The sequence below is a fragment of the Crassostrea angulata genome, chromosome 8 (genome assembly GCF_025612915.1).
Source record: "Crassostrea angulata isolate pt1a10 chromosome 8, ASM2561291v2, whole genome shotgun sequence".
Taxonomy (NCBI): domain Eukaryota; kingdom Metazoa; phylum Mollusca; class Bivalvia; order Ostreida; family Ostreidae; genus Magallana; species Magallana angulata.
The window spans coordinates 36805391-36823658 of record NC_069118.1 but is presented as its reverse complement, the minus strand read 5'-3'; the positions used below and the strand labels follow the sequence as shown (position 1 = coordinate 36823658).

The 18268-nt window shown below is 33.9% G+C and overlaps 2 protein-coding genes across 2 annotated transcripts; both read left to right on the top strand.

The window, feature by feature from the left end:
* The first annotated feature begins 1096 nt into the window (after positions 1-1096).
* On the top strand, positions 1097-4898 carry LOC128161698 (GTPase IMAP family member 7-like). The gene is made up of 3 exons (XM_052825063.1): positions 1097-1482; positions 3180-3392; positions 3482-4898. The coding sequence occupies exons 1-3, from the start codon at positions 1260-1262 to the stop codon at positions 4480-4482; spliced, it is 1437 nt and encodes a 478-aa protein (XP_052681023.1). The 5' UTR covers positions 1097-1259; the 3' UTR covers positions 4483-4898.
* Positions 4899-8572: 3674 nt separating this feature from the next.
* LOC128159709 (GTPase IMAP family member 9-like) lies at positions 8573-13249 on the top strand. The gene is made up of 4 exons (XM_052822890.1): positions 8573-8882; positions 10151-10303; positions 11334-11525; positions 11688-13249. Exons 1-4 carry the CDS (start codon positions 8726-8728, stop codon positions 12692-12694), a joined length of 1509 nt encoding a protein of 502 aa, XP_052678850.1. The 5' UTR covers positions 8573-8725; the 3' UTR covers positions 12695-13249.
* Positions 13250-18268: the final 5019 nt, after the last annotated feature.

Sequence of the window (18268 nt, the reverse complement as noted above, 5' to 3'; positions counted from 1 at the left end):
ATATATATATATATATATATATATATATATATATATATATATATATATATATATATATATACACACCGGTAAGTCAATTCAACTATGCCGTATCTTAGAATTCACAAAACATCCAAATAGATGTACATATTTAGTCTGTGTGCTTATTTATATCCCAGCACTTTGACATGGTGTTGGTATCAGTTTCCTATTCTTTTAATACATGTAAGTGGTGGTTCACTTTTGAGGACATCTGTTGTTAAGATGATTTTTAAGAGTCAGGACTCGTAAGTAAGAAGGTAGGACGGCTTCGAAATAGAAGACTAAGATGTTTCCTAAAATAAATATGAGACATATCTTAGTTTAAAGATAGCTTCGTGAATATGCCCATTGAATTTTATAAGATAAATGGTTGGAAAAAAACAGTAATCTTGTCTTATTGAAGAAGAATGGTAACTAGTATCCATACAAACAAATAGAACACTCCGAGACGTCGTGGGCTATAGTATGTTATATTATCATAAACCAGTTTATATTTATCATCTGTTCATGCGGAAGATATTAATTGAAGTGTTCTATATGTGAAGAACATGATTTTCTAATTCTGTCTAGAAATAATCACCCTTGAATATGTACGCTAAAAGACTTTAAATACTAAATTTATGTCACGTTTTAAATAATTGAATATAGCATCTTTTTAAATGCAAACTATTAATTGGTGCTCAGATATCACGTGATGAGGCCCGGAAAACGTCTTCTCTCTATGCCAGATCACATGAATTCCGTTCATGCAAATGTAGGCCTGGTTATGGAAGGGACATATTACAGAATAACTGATCTACGCAACCTTTTATACGACTTAAAAAAAAAACCTTACTGTTGCTTAATACATGATTTAAAGATAACAGAACGACTTATATTTCCTTTAGAAAAAAAAATATATTGAATTAACAACGACGATTTAACCATTTTAAAGAGAATACACAATATCATAACAGGAAATAATTTCGCTTAAAGTTATTTTCTAAACGCCCAGTATATTTTATATCATGCTTTGAGAGTTCTTCTCAACTTCCGTTATAAGAATTTCCGTAAAGTTTTCGTAACTTGACCAAACTTGTCAACAAGAGACGGGTAATCTCTTGAAAATTTCCATACGCATTTTGGTATATTTTAAAACAGGAACTAAATTAAATTTCCTTTCCGGATTAGATATCATTATTTAAAGCCTATTTGGAAACCTGTTGTCATCATAATTCATATTTGGGGATAGCCATCACATGATGGAGGAAGAAGACGTGCAATCTGAATGGCAGTGTGAGAAATGCACATACCGAAATAATGGGACTCACAATACATGTGAAATCTGCGGGTTTCTACAGAAAAGCACAGGATCAGATGGCTTCGTCAGACTATCATCTGAAATCAATGATGTAGAGGAGGATAGCTACAGAGGACCATCCAGTCTGGAATCATTTACCATTGCGCAACCTACAGAAGCAGGTACCTTTATATTTAGATTAATTTTTTTCTGTAGATCTAGAGTTTATTCATGATTTCCATTTATTAAAATATAAATGAAACAATTATTTTATTTCTAGAATATAATTTGTTTCATGCCATAGAATAAAATATTTCTTTAACTATAAAGAATTTAAAAAACGACAAATTTGCAAAGAAAGTGGGCGCCTAAGATGTAGATTCGGCAAACATCTGGGCGCACAAGGAGAGTAAAAATTTCAACGATTAATTTTGCCCATTTTTTTAAAATCAAAATGTATAACCGTTATTCGGTTTCTGTTGGATGTCGAATGGGTAGACAAAATGTTTAAAATGCAAAAGGTTTTATCATAACATGGGTCTAAATATAGCAACATGACGCAATTGATGCAAAATCCTCATTATATACAGCTGTTTACTTATATACAGCTGGGTTTTTTTAATGATTTTTTTATGTCTGGGTCTACTCTCCACGAATTTGAGACGTGTAAAGATGACATATTTCAACATTAAAAATGTCGCTAAATAAAAAAAAAAAAGATGGAGATATGACCATAAGATGACTATATATGAAAAATTTTTCTTAATATTTTTGGAGGATAAAAAACAAAGTCCAGAGATATAACAATGTTGTTACAAACAAAACTTTAAAAAACATATAATAAAGTCTGGCATGACTCACTGGTGTTGTCCTGGATTAGTCAATACGAACATGTAGTGTAATGGGGTTCAAATCCTCCCGGGGATTTCCACCCCCCCCCCCCATTTTTAAAACGTTTTTGTTTTTAAATGTATATTGATATAGCATTAATAGTTTACTAAATGGACATGCATTTTCTATTCTTATTGCTAGTTTATTTTGATTCACAATATAATTAATAAGATAACTGTATTAAAATATTTGTGCATTAACATTTTCAACTTATTATCGGTTATTGCTCTTTTTAGAAAGCTTGTGAGTTTTTTTGATAGCCGGGATAGACATGTACTTCAACTCTTAAGATAATATACAATGTAGTTTGAGTAATCAATTTTTGTTCGAACCCGTACATAGCATTTCGAGGTTATACACATATACCGGTATTTACATTTTCATCTGTCTTTGTCTGTGATAACATTACGAATCAATTTTGAAGCCTATAGCCCAACAATTTCATAAAAGATGAGCGACACAAAATGGGCGTGGCTTGAAGCATAACCGAAACACGTTATTGGCTGCGCCGTGTGGTAATACATAGCATGTGCTACATGAAAAAAATAGTCATTTTAAAATGTTATTTTAAACTATAGATACATGTATTGGAAATAATATAAATATAATTAATAAGAAATCATTCTTTTAATATTATGAGGTGATTATTTCGGTCGAGACGTGGTCAAGTCTATCATAAAGTCCATTTGGGCTTTATTGGATTTGATCACGCCCCGACCGAAATTATCACCTCATAAATTCTATCTCCTTAATTAAATCCCTATTGATTCGTGTTGGTGGTTCTGCAAAATTACAATCGTGTGCACCAAATTACTTTACAGCGTGAAAAAAGAAAGGAATTAAAAAGAAATGAAGTCTATCAAAAATAATTTTGCAGAATGCAACGAGCTACCGGTTTCGCGAGGATGTGTTCTTCGCTAATTTCACACTAACGTTTGTCTTATAAGGCTTTTCCAAAATTAACTTTCACATTGTTTATCATTTAAAGCTGAAAATGGTTACATGAGCAGTGAGCTAAGGATAATACTAGTCGGCAAGACGGGATCTGGTAAAAGTGCAACAGGAAACTCGATTTTGGGGAAGACGGTATTTACGTCTGATGTCTCAAACAGCAGTATCACCAAAAAATGCAAAAGGGGGTCCAGTGTACGATTCGGACAGGACGTTCTGGTGGTAGATACGCCCGGGCTTTTTGATACTGGTTGGTATTTTTGTTGTCAGTGATTATTATCACATAAAAACTTATAATGGAAATGTTAATCTGACTTGATGGCTTTTCTTCTATTTAAGGCATGACAAATGATGACATAACCACTGAGATATTAAAATGTGTGGGAATCAGTTCTCCGGGGCCACATGCTATACTGTTAGTAATAGGAATTGGTCGCTTCACCAAAGAGGAGAAAGAGACAGTCGAATTACTTCAGAGAGCGTTTGGTCCAAGCATGGTTAAATATCTTATCGTTGTTTTCACGAGGAAAGATGATCTTGACCGGGGTCACAAATCCATCCGCGATATACTAAGAAATGCCCCGCCGTCTTTGCAAGATGTGATTGCTAGTTGTGAGGACAGATTTATTGCCATCAACAATGCCGAAGACAGCAAAGATAGGTTGGAGCAACAAATTCAGGGTCTTTTGACTATGATCAAAACTATGGTAGAAAAGAATGGGAATAAGTATTACACAAGTAGTATTTTTAACCAAACTGAAATTGTAATCAGAGAAAGAGAAAAAGAGCTGAGACAAAAATATGAAGAAAAAACCAAGTTGGAAATGCATGAAATGAAGAGAATGCTTTCCTTCGAGTACGAAGACAAAAAGTCTGACTTCAGAGAAAGAGAAAAGGCGTTACTAGAGAAACTGGATAGACTCGAGAGTCAGCGCTCTTATGAAATGAAGTCCATGGCAACAAATTTGAGAACACTCCAGGCAGAAATGGACAATTTAACAATGGAAGCAGTGCCCGAAAGTTTTGACGAGGAAGAGAATTGTAGACTGGTCACCATTCAGCAGAAGATACTAGAAGTCAAGAGACGCCTGGAAGATGTCCGCCAGGAACAAGAGGACATGATGCTTTATGAGGATGTGCGGGAAGACGTGGGGCCTCCGTACAGGTACCACCGCGACATCGACAGGGTGGTCAGGGAAAACGTACGAGATGAAATAGAAAGCGGGGACAAAAATATTTTAAAGCGATTTTGGAGGAACGTGAAACATGCTGGATTTGGATTGATGACAAAATTTAGAGAAATATTTGAGCTGGTAAAAAAAAAATCGGGTTTTCTTTGAAATTTCTTCTTCTACAATCAGCTTTGTAACAATGATATCATTTGAAATAGATTGAAATTCATTCTGAAGAAAGTATCTGTTTTGCTGACATTTTATCAAAACATGTGTATTGGTTACTGGAATCGTAAACTTTTCATGGTACATTCGTACTGTGTAACAGTTACCATTTAAATTGATTTTTTTTTCTTACCATAATTTTTGTTGACATGTTATATAATTGTATATTTAACAAAATGGGAAAGATGATTATAACGTTTAGGAATAAATTTTTATTCCCGCCACACCCCCTGTGACAATTAAATATGTGTAAATCATCTTTTTAACTGTTGATCTGTATTTTTTTTATATGCAATGTAATGTAGATACATGTACAAATGATGTCCTATATATTTTGTAATAAATTATTTCAGTATTCATTTTCGTTACGAATAATTTTAAGTTGATGAGGTCGTTTAAAAGTTAAGGAGATTGATCAATAATAACGTATTATGTCTGTGGATCACAGGCTACTTCTTTCAATAATAAAATGAATTCAAAAATGAGGAGGGATATGATAGGGAAAACAAGTGTACGAGATAAAGCAAATGCAGGAGATATATATGCAATTCAAATACAACTGAATTAAAGTACAAAACAGCCGTAGAAAGAAAAACAAATAATGAAAATAATTGTGAAAAATCCCAATATCCATCAACAAGGACGACAAGTTCTGCTATCCGGGAAAATGCATCCGTCTGGGTTTCAGTAAAAAGGAAAGTACAGTCGTTTCTTCCTGTTCTCAAATCGATCTTGTTGTACCATGCATGTACACTGTATGAATGTCGTACTTCAAACGACATTGTCAGTATCTTGCCTGTGTCGTACTAAGATATGGGAAATTCCAAATTTGTTAATGACGAAATAGAGTGTTGACCTTAAAGATGAATAGGGTTTTTATCCCATGCTATAAGCACATATAACTAAAGTATCATTTTTTCTACCCCATATCAGATTGTCTGCATTATGTATGTACAAGGATTAAACATAATTTATTTAAATGACCTTTGTTCTTTGAACTTTGGCCTTAAAGGGGCATGTTCACGATCTTGGTCAAAATTATTTTTCCGATTTGAATGTTTACAACACCTTCTGTTATGCATTTCTAATAGGCAACTAAAATTTGAGTGTTATTCGTTGAGTTATAAGCGAGTTGCAGAGCTTACAATTCTTTGCTATGTAAACAAAACTTTTGTTTCAAGTTTAAATGTTGAAGTGAAAAATCCAGTTTTTAACCTAAAAAGAAAGTGTTAAACGCTAGGAAATGTTTATTTATGCTTTTTAAAAAATGAATTAGAAGACAGACAAATCAGTCTGAAAAAGATTTTAATGGTGTATTGAACCTATGTAAAACAGGACACGAGCCTTGTTTACATTACAAAGAACTGTGAGCCCTGCATCTTGCTTACCCGAAGACTGACTCTCAAATCTCATTTTATTATTAGAAGTGCATTTATAAAGCAGTGTAAAATGTACGTAATAAAAACAGAAAAATAGAATTGGTCCAAAATCCTGACCATGCCCTTTTAAAATTTAATAAGTGTGGGGCAGACTTACTCGAGTCTTTAAAAAAGAGATGGTAGGGGTGGTTAAAAGTAAATGAAAACTAGAGTAGATGTTGTACTCCCACCTTAAGTGATTATTTTTCTTTACGTCAAAGGGACATTCATTCAGGATACACGTACTGGTTCAGGACCAGGGATCGGCTAGGACCAGTTACCTGCTATATGACGAGTTCGGGTATTTGGGACACGTTAATCCTAGATACGGCATCTCAGTCGTCTGCTACGAGTAAAAACAAAAACTTTAATTTACAGCATAATATATAAGAATATGTGATTAATATTTAAGTAGACGCGATCATTTTACTTAATACATTTTACTTTCACTGACAGCGGTGGGGGAATACGGAAAAAGATTAAGAATATAAGAATTTGTAAGTTAGTAACCCATTTAAAATTTCCTATTTGCATTCAATTTGGCATAATGCCAAAAATATGAAGGAAATTAACCATGTTCTACAGGATGGGAGTTGTGATGCAGTTGAAACACAAAGTTTCTGGCATGTAGTACTAGTATATATAACTACATGTAGCTTGGTACCCGAGTAATTACAATACTAGTCAGAAACAGTACTATATATAGCTAGCAGTTTGTTTTATTATAATATATGTTTTTATTTATCAATGAATAAAAAAATAAATAAATTCATTGAATATTTGATTTATTTTACGTTATTATCACGAAGCCAATAATTGGTCCAATGATCGTCATATTTAAATCAGAAAACGGGTGTGTTCCAAGGAACACTTAAAATACCTGGTTGTTGTACATGTTTTATGCTTTATATATAAACAAAAAGATATGGGGTCAACCATTTACACTGTCAAATTATATGCAGAAATATTCAGATATGAATAAGATAGGATGAAAAAACTCCTTAAATCTTAGCCGATAACTGGTCAAATACCAGTATCAAGGATGAAATAAACGCAGAGTAACGATTAAATTAAATTCATTTTTCCTGACATATTTGACCAGCGTAGGGTAAAAGAATTATAATGTAGAACATTATTGGGGTTAAATTTAATGAGTGATATTAATAAAAATAAATTCTGCAGAATATGATTTTGATCGTGACCAGTTTAAAAAAGTTTGATGAAGAATTTTCTTTCTTGCTTTGGCGTTGAGTATACAGTCCGTGGATTGCCTACAGTGTACGACAAACTAAAACTAGGTTAGTTAATACCTTCAGTTGTATATTTTCGACATTAATTTGAAATTTTTAACTGGAATTGTTTGCAAAAGAATTATTTAAAAGATCATAATTACTGAAAGCTAATTCTTCTAGGGGAGTCAGAACCATGAAACGTGTTCTAATCTATACTACTATATTAAAATAATAGACTCTAATTTTTGGTCTTTAATACCGAGAAATCGGAAGAATACTGTCTTTTGTTTTATATATTTTAAACATCATTGATACTTGGAGATTACCAATTTGTTTTTATTTTTTCTCAGTTAAGCTTCGCTAATTAATAATCAACGAAAATTCCTAAAAAAAAAATACCGGAAATCACCTGAATTTTTTGGATTTTACAATCTTGCGCTTGCGCAATACATTCACTCTAACGGGATCTTTAGTTTATGTTTCCACAATATCACATCTCCATGAATAAACTCAGAAATGATAATACAGATACGGGTACATTTTCATTGGACTTTTACTGTATATTCTGTTCATATATATTATTGATGTCTTATGAGAGAAAGTATAAAATAACAAATATACATTTCAACTAAGTACTTACTTTTGTCATCGTGATGACAAAAAATAGTTGATTACATGCAAAAAAGTTACATTATATTCGTTAGGAGAGTGATGATAGAATACATTTTATCGTAAAAATGAATAATGTCCTACGCACCCAGTTTTACAAAGAAAATACGTATACGTTGGTGAAAAGGTGTTGAATTCTTCCATTCTATGGATTAACATTTTTAGTTGAAAGGTATTTGCAGTCTCAAAAAAGGTTTGTTGTGATGAATTTGACTGTTATTTTCAATGCAACTTCATTAACTTTCTCCAGAATCGTTCCGGAGCGATTACGGGTATAAGGGAGGCATTCTAACAGTGGTGAGGGCCTTTCCCGAGACACAGATTATTCAAACTAAGGAAACTTAAGTGTTGTGAAATTAATAGCATTATTGTAGGCTTATATAGCTTTGTTATGTAAATGTCAATAATAAGGTGTGTCGATGTACCTATTTCGTAAATGTCCGATATGCAATGTCAACCTGTGCACGCACGGGTCAAAGTCTAGTCTTTACAAAATATCCACAATTTCTATATTCATTACTACTTATGATAGCTAAATAGCTCAAGTGTTTTCATTTTAGGGGAAGATATTTTTGAAAAGAAACTGTACTTGAACATCTTGGAATATTTTCAGTGAGATTCCCAAAGCCATATCATTAGTACATGTATATATATGATTATCGTATATTTTAAGTACTGTATGTTTATTTTTGTTCATTAACTCTGATAATTTTTATAGTTGAACGGCTGAAGGAAATACACAGGAATGCAACGCGGAAATTAATTGAGACTGTAATTATCCTTCCGTGATTAACAAACACGATGAAACAATTTCAGTATTTATAGCAGTGCATTACTTAGAATATTGACGTTGTCGGAACAATTGAGATGGCGTCTTGGACTTGTGCATGTGGACACTCCAATGAAAAGAGTCAGTGTTGTCAGTCCTGCGGATCTCACGCGGATAGGATGAGTTTTGCTCTCAGCCTGAACCCACTGTCGGCGTTCAGCAATTACCAGCCGTCCTATTCTGTTCCTACAACAGGTCAGTGTAACACTGAGATTTTCATTGGTTCTGACACTTGGTCTGATTACTCTTTGCTGTTTTATATTCCCAAATATTACCAAGTGTTGAATAAACATGTACGTCTCACTACCTCTCTCTCCGTGGCTTACTGAACAGATTGTAACCTCTCACTCCTAAGCTTACTGCTCAGATTGTAATCTGTCATTCCTTGGCTTACTGTTCAGATTGTAACCTCTCACTCCTTGGCTTACTGTACAGATTGTAACCTCTCACTCCTAAGCTTACTGTCCAGATTGTAACCTGTCATTCCTTGGCTTACTGTTCAGATTGTAATCTCTCATTCCTTGGCTTACTGTACAGATTGTAACCTCTCACTCCTAAGCTTACTGTCCAGATTGTAACCTGTCATTCCTTGGCTTACTGTCCAGATTGTAATCTCTCATTCCTTGGCTTACTGTACAGATTGTAATCTCTCACTCCTTGGCTAACTGTACAGATAGTAATCTCTCACTCCTTGGCTTACTGTACAGATTGTAACCTCTCACTCCTTGGCTAACTGTACAGATTGTAACCACTTCATCCTTGGCTTACTGTACAGATTGTAACCACTTAATCCTTGGCTTACTGTACAGATTGTAACCTCTCAATCCTTGGCTTACTGTACAGATTGTAATCTCTCACTCCTTGGCTAACTGTACAGATTGTAACCACTTCATCCTTGGCTTACTGTACAGATTGTAACCTCTCAATCCTTGGCTTACTGTCCAGATTGTAACCTCTCAATCCTTGGCTTACTGTATAGATTGTGACCTCTCACGCTTGGCTTACTGTACAGATTGTAACCTCTTAATTCCTGGCTTATTGTACAGATTGTAACTTCTCAATCCTTGGCTTACTGTACAGATTGTAATCTCTCATTCCATGGCTTACTGTACAAATTGTAACCCAGAAAAGGATGTTTAGGGGAACAAGGTCCATACCTCCTTATCAAGTGTTTAGATTTAATAAAAAGACAAGGTCAGTAATCAAACGCATTGACATTTTAATGCAATCACTAGTATTGATAGATCCTGAATGGGTTAATATTGTTTCAAAAAGATTTCTACATATATCACTTTGACTCTTTTCAAGTTCAAATGAAGCAAAAATTTATATTCTCCAAGATTGATCACTTAAAAAAGATCATTTGAGTCTAGAGACTTCTAAAATACTAGTTTGATTGATCTATTGTGTGTCTTCTTTGAACTTGAACAGTGGATTATAATTTTACTGTTTGTTCCGAGCAGAAACTGATTGGCAGTGTTCGAAGTGTACTTACTTGAACAGCCCAGTGGTGACTTGCTGCGAGCTGTGTGGAGGTGACAACACCAAGGAGAAAGGCCAACAGAACGGCGCGCCTTCTCAGGAGACAAAGGCGCCTTCTGCTTCTAAAGACGTGGGTAAGTGTGATAGGTTGGTTGATTTAGTTGAAGGACAACATAGTTAAGCAACTGCTCAAAAGGGTCGGAAAAGAAGTGCTGTATATTGTATGTATATTGCATGTAAATTGATTTATATGAAGAATAGTAAATAGCTTACACCACTGTGGCACATATTTTGTCAAGAGACACCCTATTCCACCAAATTACTAGTTTCCAGTTAAGCTTAGAATAGGATATAGGTTTAAAAGATCAACTTCCTCTTAACATAATGACGATGTCACGAATTAACCCTTTTATATATTCTTATGTCTTTCAGGCCTTTCAGACCTTATCATTTTCAATTACCTTTTTCTTTTCTAATGCCTTATGCCATTATTTTTTTTTTAATAAAAAACAACAAATACATCAGCCACCTATTAATCATGTAGGATATTTCTATTTAAACTGACATGTGAACTCGGCCGCTTTATACGGAAGATCTCCTTTCGCACAGTTTCCCACCTTCCGCTTTTATTTGGAAATCTACGGATGTTCTGCAGAATTCCTTGTGTTTTTGAAGGCCATCGTGGTTAAAAAATCTTGCCTGTTTTAAATGATCTAGAATGTAGTTCACAAAATATCTTTTTGCGTACCGATTATGAATAAGATTTGGTGCACGTATTTTACAATAAATGGATAAAGCCTTTTTTTCGTAATGTAAATTAATCATTGTCATGTCGGTGTTCTCGCCAAGGAAAAAGCAAAATTTTATATGTAGCTATTACAATGACTGGTTGTTAGAGTTATTAGTGCATGTATCGTTTGCTTTAGTCAACTAATTGGTTCTTGGCAATTGGCAGTAGAATATTCCAACTGTAACTGTGGGAAATATAGTGTATCTTTCTTTTCTTTTCTTTTTTTGATTTTTACAACCAATTAAAGTAAACATCAAAAGAAATAGCTGTGATGGATATATATATATATATATATATATATATATATATATATATATATATATATATATATATATATATATATGCAATAAGATACATAATGATGTGAATTTCAGACGAAGTGAGAATCATACTAGTTGGTAGAACCGGAGCGGGCAAGAGCGCAACTGGAAACACTTTGTTGGGAAGAAAGGCGTTTCAATCTGAAGTTTCGAACTCTTCTATCACTAAAAAATGTAAACGAGGCTCCTCTGAACGCTTTGGTCATCGAATGCTGGTAGTAGATACACCGGGGCTTTTCGACACTGGTAAGAAATCTGGATGTTTAGATTTTCATTATTAGTATCAGATCCTGACCTCATAACAACAACATGAATCTGTAACAATTTTAAAGCAAATTATATATCCGTCTCATTCTGTATTGCTTTGTTCCCACATCAGATAAACTGACGGTGTGAATTTCCTTGTAGGAATGACCAATGAGGATATAACCGCAGAGATTCTGAAGTGTGTGGGGCTCTCGGCTCCCGGTCCTCACGCAATTCTTTTGGTTGTAGGAATCGGTCGCTTCACACAGGAAGAGAACGAAACGGTGACTCTTCTCCGTAAGATGTTTGGAGAAGACATGATGAAGTATCTAATTGTCGTGTTTACTCGAAAAGACGACCTAGACAGGGGGAGTAAGACGATCCATCAAATGGTAAGAGATGCTCCGAAGTGTCTGCAGGGTATCGTCAATGAATGTGACGACCGTTATTTTGCTTTTGATAACACTGGAGAAGATCCGCAAGACTCGGAACAGCAAGTTCAGGAGTTATTGGAAATGATTCAATCTATGACAAGGAGAAATGGGGGTGATTATTACACGAGTCCGATATTCGACGAAACAGAACTCGTCATCAGGCAAAGAGAACAAGAGTTAAAGAAACATTACGAGGAAGAATTCAAAAGACGTAATACAAAAATGCGTAAACGTCTTTCAGAGGCATACCAGGAGCAAAATAACAAATTTAAAAGAAGAGAGAAAGAATTGTTAGACAAGTTAGAAACTCTTGAAAGGCAACGCTTTAGCGAGACTGATGCCATTATTTCGAGACTAACACAATTACAAATGGAAATGGATAATTTGCAAATGGAGGCCGTGCCAGAAACATTCGAGTCCGCAGAAAATACACAAATGTTCACTATTCAACAAAAAATCCTTCAGGTTAAGAAAAAACTGGCACAGGTCCGAAAGGAACAGGACGATCTGTATTCTAAGACAGTATCGGCGATCCCCGAGGTTGATTCAACACCTGGATATAGTGAAAATGGAGGGTGGGAAACTGTTCGAGAGAGCGTTCGGGATGAGATTGAAAGAGGGGACAGGAACATCATGAAGAGGTTTTGGTCGAATATAAAGAATGCTGGACTTGGCCTGATTCAGAGTTTTAGAGATATGTTCGAAACATTAAAGCAAAAGACTGGTATATCGTAGCCCAGCTTCAACTCTACTTTTGGTGTTTGAAGACTTACTTCAAAATGTGAGAAACTCTTTCAACTTTGTGAATAAATATCATTAATGTCATTGTATACACCACATATCCCTATTCAAATGTTTAAACTAGCAATTAAATGATGAATTATAATGTACATGTAAGACATGACTTTCTGTTCCTTTTGAGTTTTATCATTTATAAAATGTATTCCTACATCATCTACTTGATATATTTAATGATATATTAAATGCTGGTATAACATAATATGAATCTGTTATTATATCGGTCCGATGGACAATTGTTTCATCTTTTAACAAGTTGCAATTGCCATTTCAGAAGAACCGACTCTACTTCAACCATTTGTTTAGTGTTTTGTTAATATAGATAAACTACTCTAGGTTCGGCTTTGGTTGATATCCAATATACCGAAGAAATGGTGTTTGCGTTGAAGTACAATGTAGTATAATTAGAGAAAAGATATAGACAAAATATACACTGAAATACATTACATGTAAGTGATATTCGTTGAGATATAAACAATTGAACAAAGTCAATCGTGTCTTGTTTGATTTACTATTTATTCATTTTTCGACCTATAAAGAGGGTTGGATGGTCGTCACCATTTTAAAACTTTGTGAATCTCCTTAAGAAGAGCTTTGCACATTGATGTAGAAAAACATTTAAACTTTAATTAATTGTAAAATTTATTGAATTTCTCTTTCCGGAATAATAGTTTTAGCTTAAAAGTATCATTTTTAATTGAAATTAAGGAAAGATCTGATGGTTAATTTTGTTGACCAACCAGCCGTCTTAAGGTAGCAAGGGACAGTTTCGGATAAATATTTTTTGTAAAATTGAGAATTGCTGTACTTGAAGGCTTATGAGTGTTGCTAAAATTCATGAAATGATTTTTAATGATTATCATTAGTTAGAGGAATGTCTCTTGTTGAAATTGATATGCAATATGTAGGCCCCATATGTTAGGTACGTGAGATTCAGAAGTAAAATGCGAAACCTGCGGCTATGAATGTTATTGAATATGAATGTGTTGACTTTACACAGTGAAAATGCAAGTTACAGACGGGAGGGTTAATAACTGATTAGCCTTATAAAGAGTGAATTAAAGGTATTTGTACTGAATGAGAACTGAGGAAATTCTAGTTACAGAGTTCCGAAGACACACGTCCCCCGGCTACAATGAAATGTATAAAAAACTGTCCCGTGCCACATAAGGTCAGATGACACGGTTCTTCGGCATGATAATTATTTTTCAAATTTTCAACGGCCTGATAATATACCGAATAAAATTATACATATATTGCATGAAAGCTTGTCAACGTAGTTGTAAATCAATAACAAATTCTAGGGGGAAAAAGTTATATAAAATTGAGGAACGTGTCGTCTAACCTTAACTTGATATTACATATTTCATTTTTCATTTCCTTCTCCATTTTATTGAGAACACTTACACATAAGGATTATGAAATTTTGAATGTGTTTTTCATATATTTTTGTTTTGTTTCATTGTATAAGACTTTTTATGGAGGTGTTTAGAGTAAATACTTCTCAAGTTTTGGTTTGAGCTCACCTGAGCAAAAGGCTCAAGTGATCATCTTTGGGGAGAGCGTTTTTAAGATTATTCAAATGAAGGGCCAGGTCCTCTTAATGAAATTTTTAAAAAAAATTGCTGATATATTTCAAAAACCATCCTAAAAATCTTTTGACCAGAGAAGATGCAATTTATGTGGAAACATTCCCAGGTATCGTAGATTCACGTTTGTTCAATGGATAGGGTGGGACCTATAAAATTGTTACATATGAATAAGAGAAGTCTTCAAAAATCTTCTTCTCAAAAAGCTGTAATTTGTGTGGAAGTATCCACAGGTAGGCTAGGTTCAAGTTTGTTCAAATCGTAATCCAATGAGGTAAGGTCGGACCACTATGGGGGGGGGGGGGGGGGGGTAAATTTCTATAAAGGAATAATTTTATAAAAATATAAAAGGAACAATCTCTTTAAAATCTTCCTCTAAAAACACATTTTTCCTAAAAATCTATTACGTGGAAGCATCCTCGGGCAGTGTAAACTCAGGTTTGTTCAAAACATGATCCGTGGGGGTAGGGTGGAGCCACAATTGGGGAGAGGGCATGAGTGGTATGAACATTTTGGAATGAGTAGAGAAAACTTTTAAAAATCTTCTTAAAACCGATACATCAAACTGAGATCGATATTTAACCTAGAAAATATGAAAAAAATTAAAATTCTTTATAAATAAGATAATTTACGAAGTTGTCTAGATATCCTGTATTTGATACTTTAAGGACAGTCTAAAACTTTTCTTATTATTTGTGGCTATTGCTGCTCAGGTGATCGATGTGGCCCCTGCGCCTATTGTAATTATTCTAGCTGACATTAGACGATTGGTATATTTTAATTTCGCAATTTTTATTGTTAGCGCTCTTGCAAGTACGTCAGTCTTTATTACTGGAATATGCATGCTCGACTTCATAGGCTTTCTGGGGGAAAAATAGTAGATAAACTGTACCATGTCATTTTCGTTTTATCATCTTATATGATCTGAAGTTTTGTGTTTTGTTATTCCTAAAATTATAATAAATAGCCATCTTTTCTAAATTTCCTTCCTGGGTATTTCCGTTTAAGCTTGGATCCATAAGTTTTCCGAGCTTGTCGGAAAGATCCGAGAAGACGCGATTGTACCGTTCTACAAAACAGTACCGTTGGTCATAACTATCTCTTATTTTTCACCTCGAAATAACAGCGAGTACAATATGATTACAGCACACTCAATCATGAGTTATAATGCCAGTGTCAATGTGAACCCTACTCTAAATTCACCGGTCTGAATTGAGAATCTCCACCTCTCCTCGACACAATTTCAGTGTACCACTGTTCCCTCCTATTAACTAATTTAATCGATTCAGAAAACTAAAACGATAGTTTAGAAGTCTACTTCTGCGTTTTATGATAGTTACAGCGCCTAGCACATCTATCTTTTTGAAAGATAAACTTATGTGTCGTTAAGTATGGTCCTCCTTTATTGTACATATTAGAATTTGAAAACAGACGAGAATAACTTGATTTACTTTAAGTGGACAAACTTTTCATTGTAAAAGTAATGTCTGCTGTAGGAAACCCCCTCTTAACGCGTAAAACATAATTTGGTGGTATTTATTTTTAGACGATCATCTTTGTAATCGTTGATTCGTCATGCGACCAGTTTATCGGAATTCCCAGATTTTGCTCATCTAAAATATGATAATGTTTTTTTTAAAGAACAGTGCGTGCTTATAGTCGAGTTATTGTAAGCATGAAAAAAAAATATGGAAAAAACAGAATTCGAAAAATTTCCGGTTAAATACTGAATTTTGTATTTTATAACAAAATTCAGAATTTTAAGAAGAGGGTTAAAAATCGTTTTACTTTTACAATTCACAATTTAAGCTGAAATTCTAAAAAAAATTGTTTTCCATTTTTTCCATGTTTGCAATACATTACTATATGATGTTTCTAACGCTAAACCAAAGTTTTAATGTCAACTGTTGAGATAAATAAGAGTGATACAGAGCACACAATTCTATTCTATAAAAACAAAGCTCGTGCCATATTGATGTTTACATTGGTAAAATATTTTGGTAAAATTTCTCAAGCAAATTATTCTTCTATTTGCTAGGTTGGTTTTTTTTTTTGTTTTTTTTGCGTTTGTCACGTTTCAGTTTTAATCTAAGAATTATTCTGCAGATATACTTTAGAATCATAATATTTTTATCAAAAATTATTTAAAGAAAAATCTCTGTATTAATTTACTAGACATAAAGAAGATGGGCGAATAAGAGAGCGCAAATGATACGTCTGGTTCAGTCGTAAAATACAACTTCAAATTGAAATATACTTGATAATGTTATGTTATAATACAAGTTTACAAAAAGACAATTTCTATCTATATTCAGTTTTGAACATTTTAACGCACGATACGAAAAAAAAATAAAGTTTCGGTGGTATAGAACCCACAACAACCTAAAAACCTTTGCTCTATAATGCTATATATACACATGTTTATGCTATAGTCTTGTGCTCTAACCACTGAGCCATTTCAGTCACAATAAACCCCATTGTTTAAATGCTATATGCGAATTCGACCACAAATTTACGGACTTTTATTAATTTTCAAAAACGTTCAACTGATGGGAAACAAAATGACATTTTAAAGTAAAGTAGGTCATCTCTCCATGTTTTTTTTTGTTGTTGTTGTTGTTTGTTTTTTTTTTTTGTTAATTGAAATCGGTTTAATTTCCTTTAAATCTTATATAAACTATGAGAAAAATATGGAGATCATACCCATTCTATAAAAGGCAAGGCTTTGAAGTTCTTAAAATGGTTTTGACACGCATAAACCTATTCCAAGTATTTAACATATTCAAGGGTTGCAAGTCGGTGATATGATAAGTATACATTTTCAATAATTTAGAATAAAATTATCAGATTGGTTGATATTTTTATTTTATAGTATCATATATATCCTTATGTAGGCATTTTACACGCCATATTCACCAATCCTCTTTGAATATTTTATTAAGCTCTCAAGGAGATTAAAATATACTATCCAAATACACATAACAAAGAAGTGTGAGCTCAGTGATCAGTGTATCGTTTGTAACTTGACAACTATCACTAAAACTTGGTTGACAATTGGGGAAAAACCCAATGACGCAAAATAAACAATGAAAACAAGAGATGTTTGTAAAACACTTATGCCCTCCTCCCTTGGAAACACCCGCGAAGAAAATGAACGCTTCGGGAAACTGCAAATAGTTGGAATATTTTTAAGTATACGTCCAAGGGGCATAACCTTTGTCAAAAATTGCTCGATCATACCCAAAATCTAAGTTGACGTAGAACGGAAACTGCAAATAATTGAATTTTTTTTTTATGTCCAAGGGGCATTACTATGTCGAAAATTCCTGGATTGTGCCCAAAGTCAAACTTGACCTTGATATTGCGATAAATCTGCACATCAAATTTCATTTCCGTAAATAATACCTCTGCGAAGAAAATGAACGGAAACTGCAAATAATTGGAATTTTTCTTCCTTCAAGTGGCATAATTCTGTCGAAAATTGCCCGATCGAATCCAAAATCAAACAAACTTGACCTAGGTATTAATGAAAAATCTGTATGCAAAATTTCATTTCAATTTGGCCAAATTTCATTTCAATATGTGCAATCTCTGCAGAGAAAATGAGCAGAAGCTGTTGGTGGACGGAGTGACCGACCGACAGAGAGACAAACGGACAGCAGCAAAGCAATATGATCTCCCTTCTTTCAAGGGGGGGGGGGTATAATAACATTGGAAAATCATGAACCTGTTTTCACTGTTCCAGATAATCATCAGACGGCTATAAATTACATGCGAAAATCGATAAAATTTTTCCAGGGTGGGGGGATCCGCGCATTGTAGATGCATATGTTGAAGAGTCAGTGGGTATTAGCAATAAGCTTTCCCACTAGTTAAGAGGACTGAGTAAACACAAAATAAAGAACATTGTACCAATCTGCAG

Coding starts and splice junctions, on each gene's coding strand:
- LOC128161698 (XM_052825063.1), top strand. CDS start 1,260: ATGATGGAGGAAGAAGACGTGCAATCTGAATGGCAGTGTGAGAAATGC. Junction 1,483..3,179: donor TGCGCAACCTACAGAAGCAG/GTACCTTTATAT, acceptor TATCATTTAAAG/CTGAAAATGGTTACATGAGC. Junction 3,393..3,481: donor GCCCGGGCTTTTTGATACTG/GTTGGTATTTTT, acceptor CTTCTATTTAAG/GCATGACAAATGATGACATA.
- LOC128159709 (XM_052822890.1), top strand. CDS start 8,726: ATGGCGTCTTGGACTTGTGCATGTGGACACTCCAATGAAAAGAGTCAG. Junction 8,883..10,150: donor CTATTCTGTTCCTACAACAG/GTCAGTGTAACA, acceptor TGTTCCGAGCAG/AAACTGATTGGCAGTGTTCG. Junction 10,304..11,333: donor TTCTGCTTCTAAAGACGTGG/GTAAGTGTGATA, acceptor TGTGAATTTCAG/ACGAAGTGAGAATCATACTA.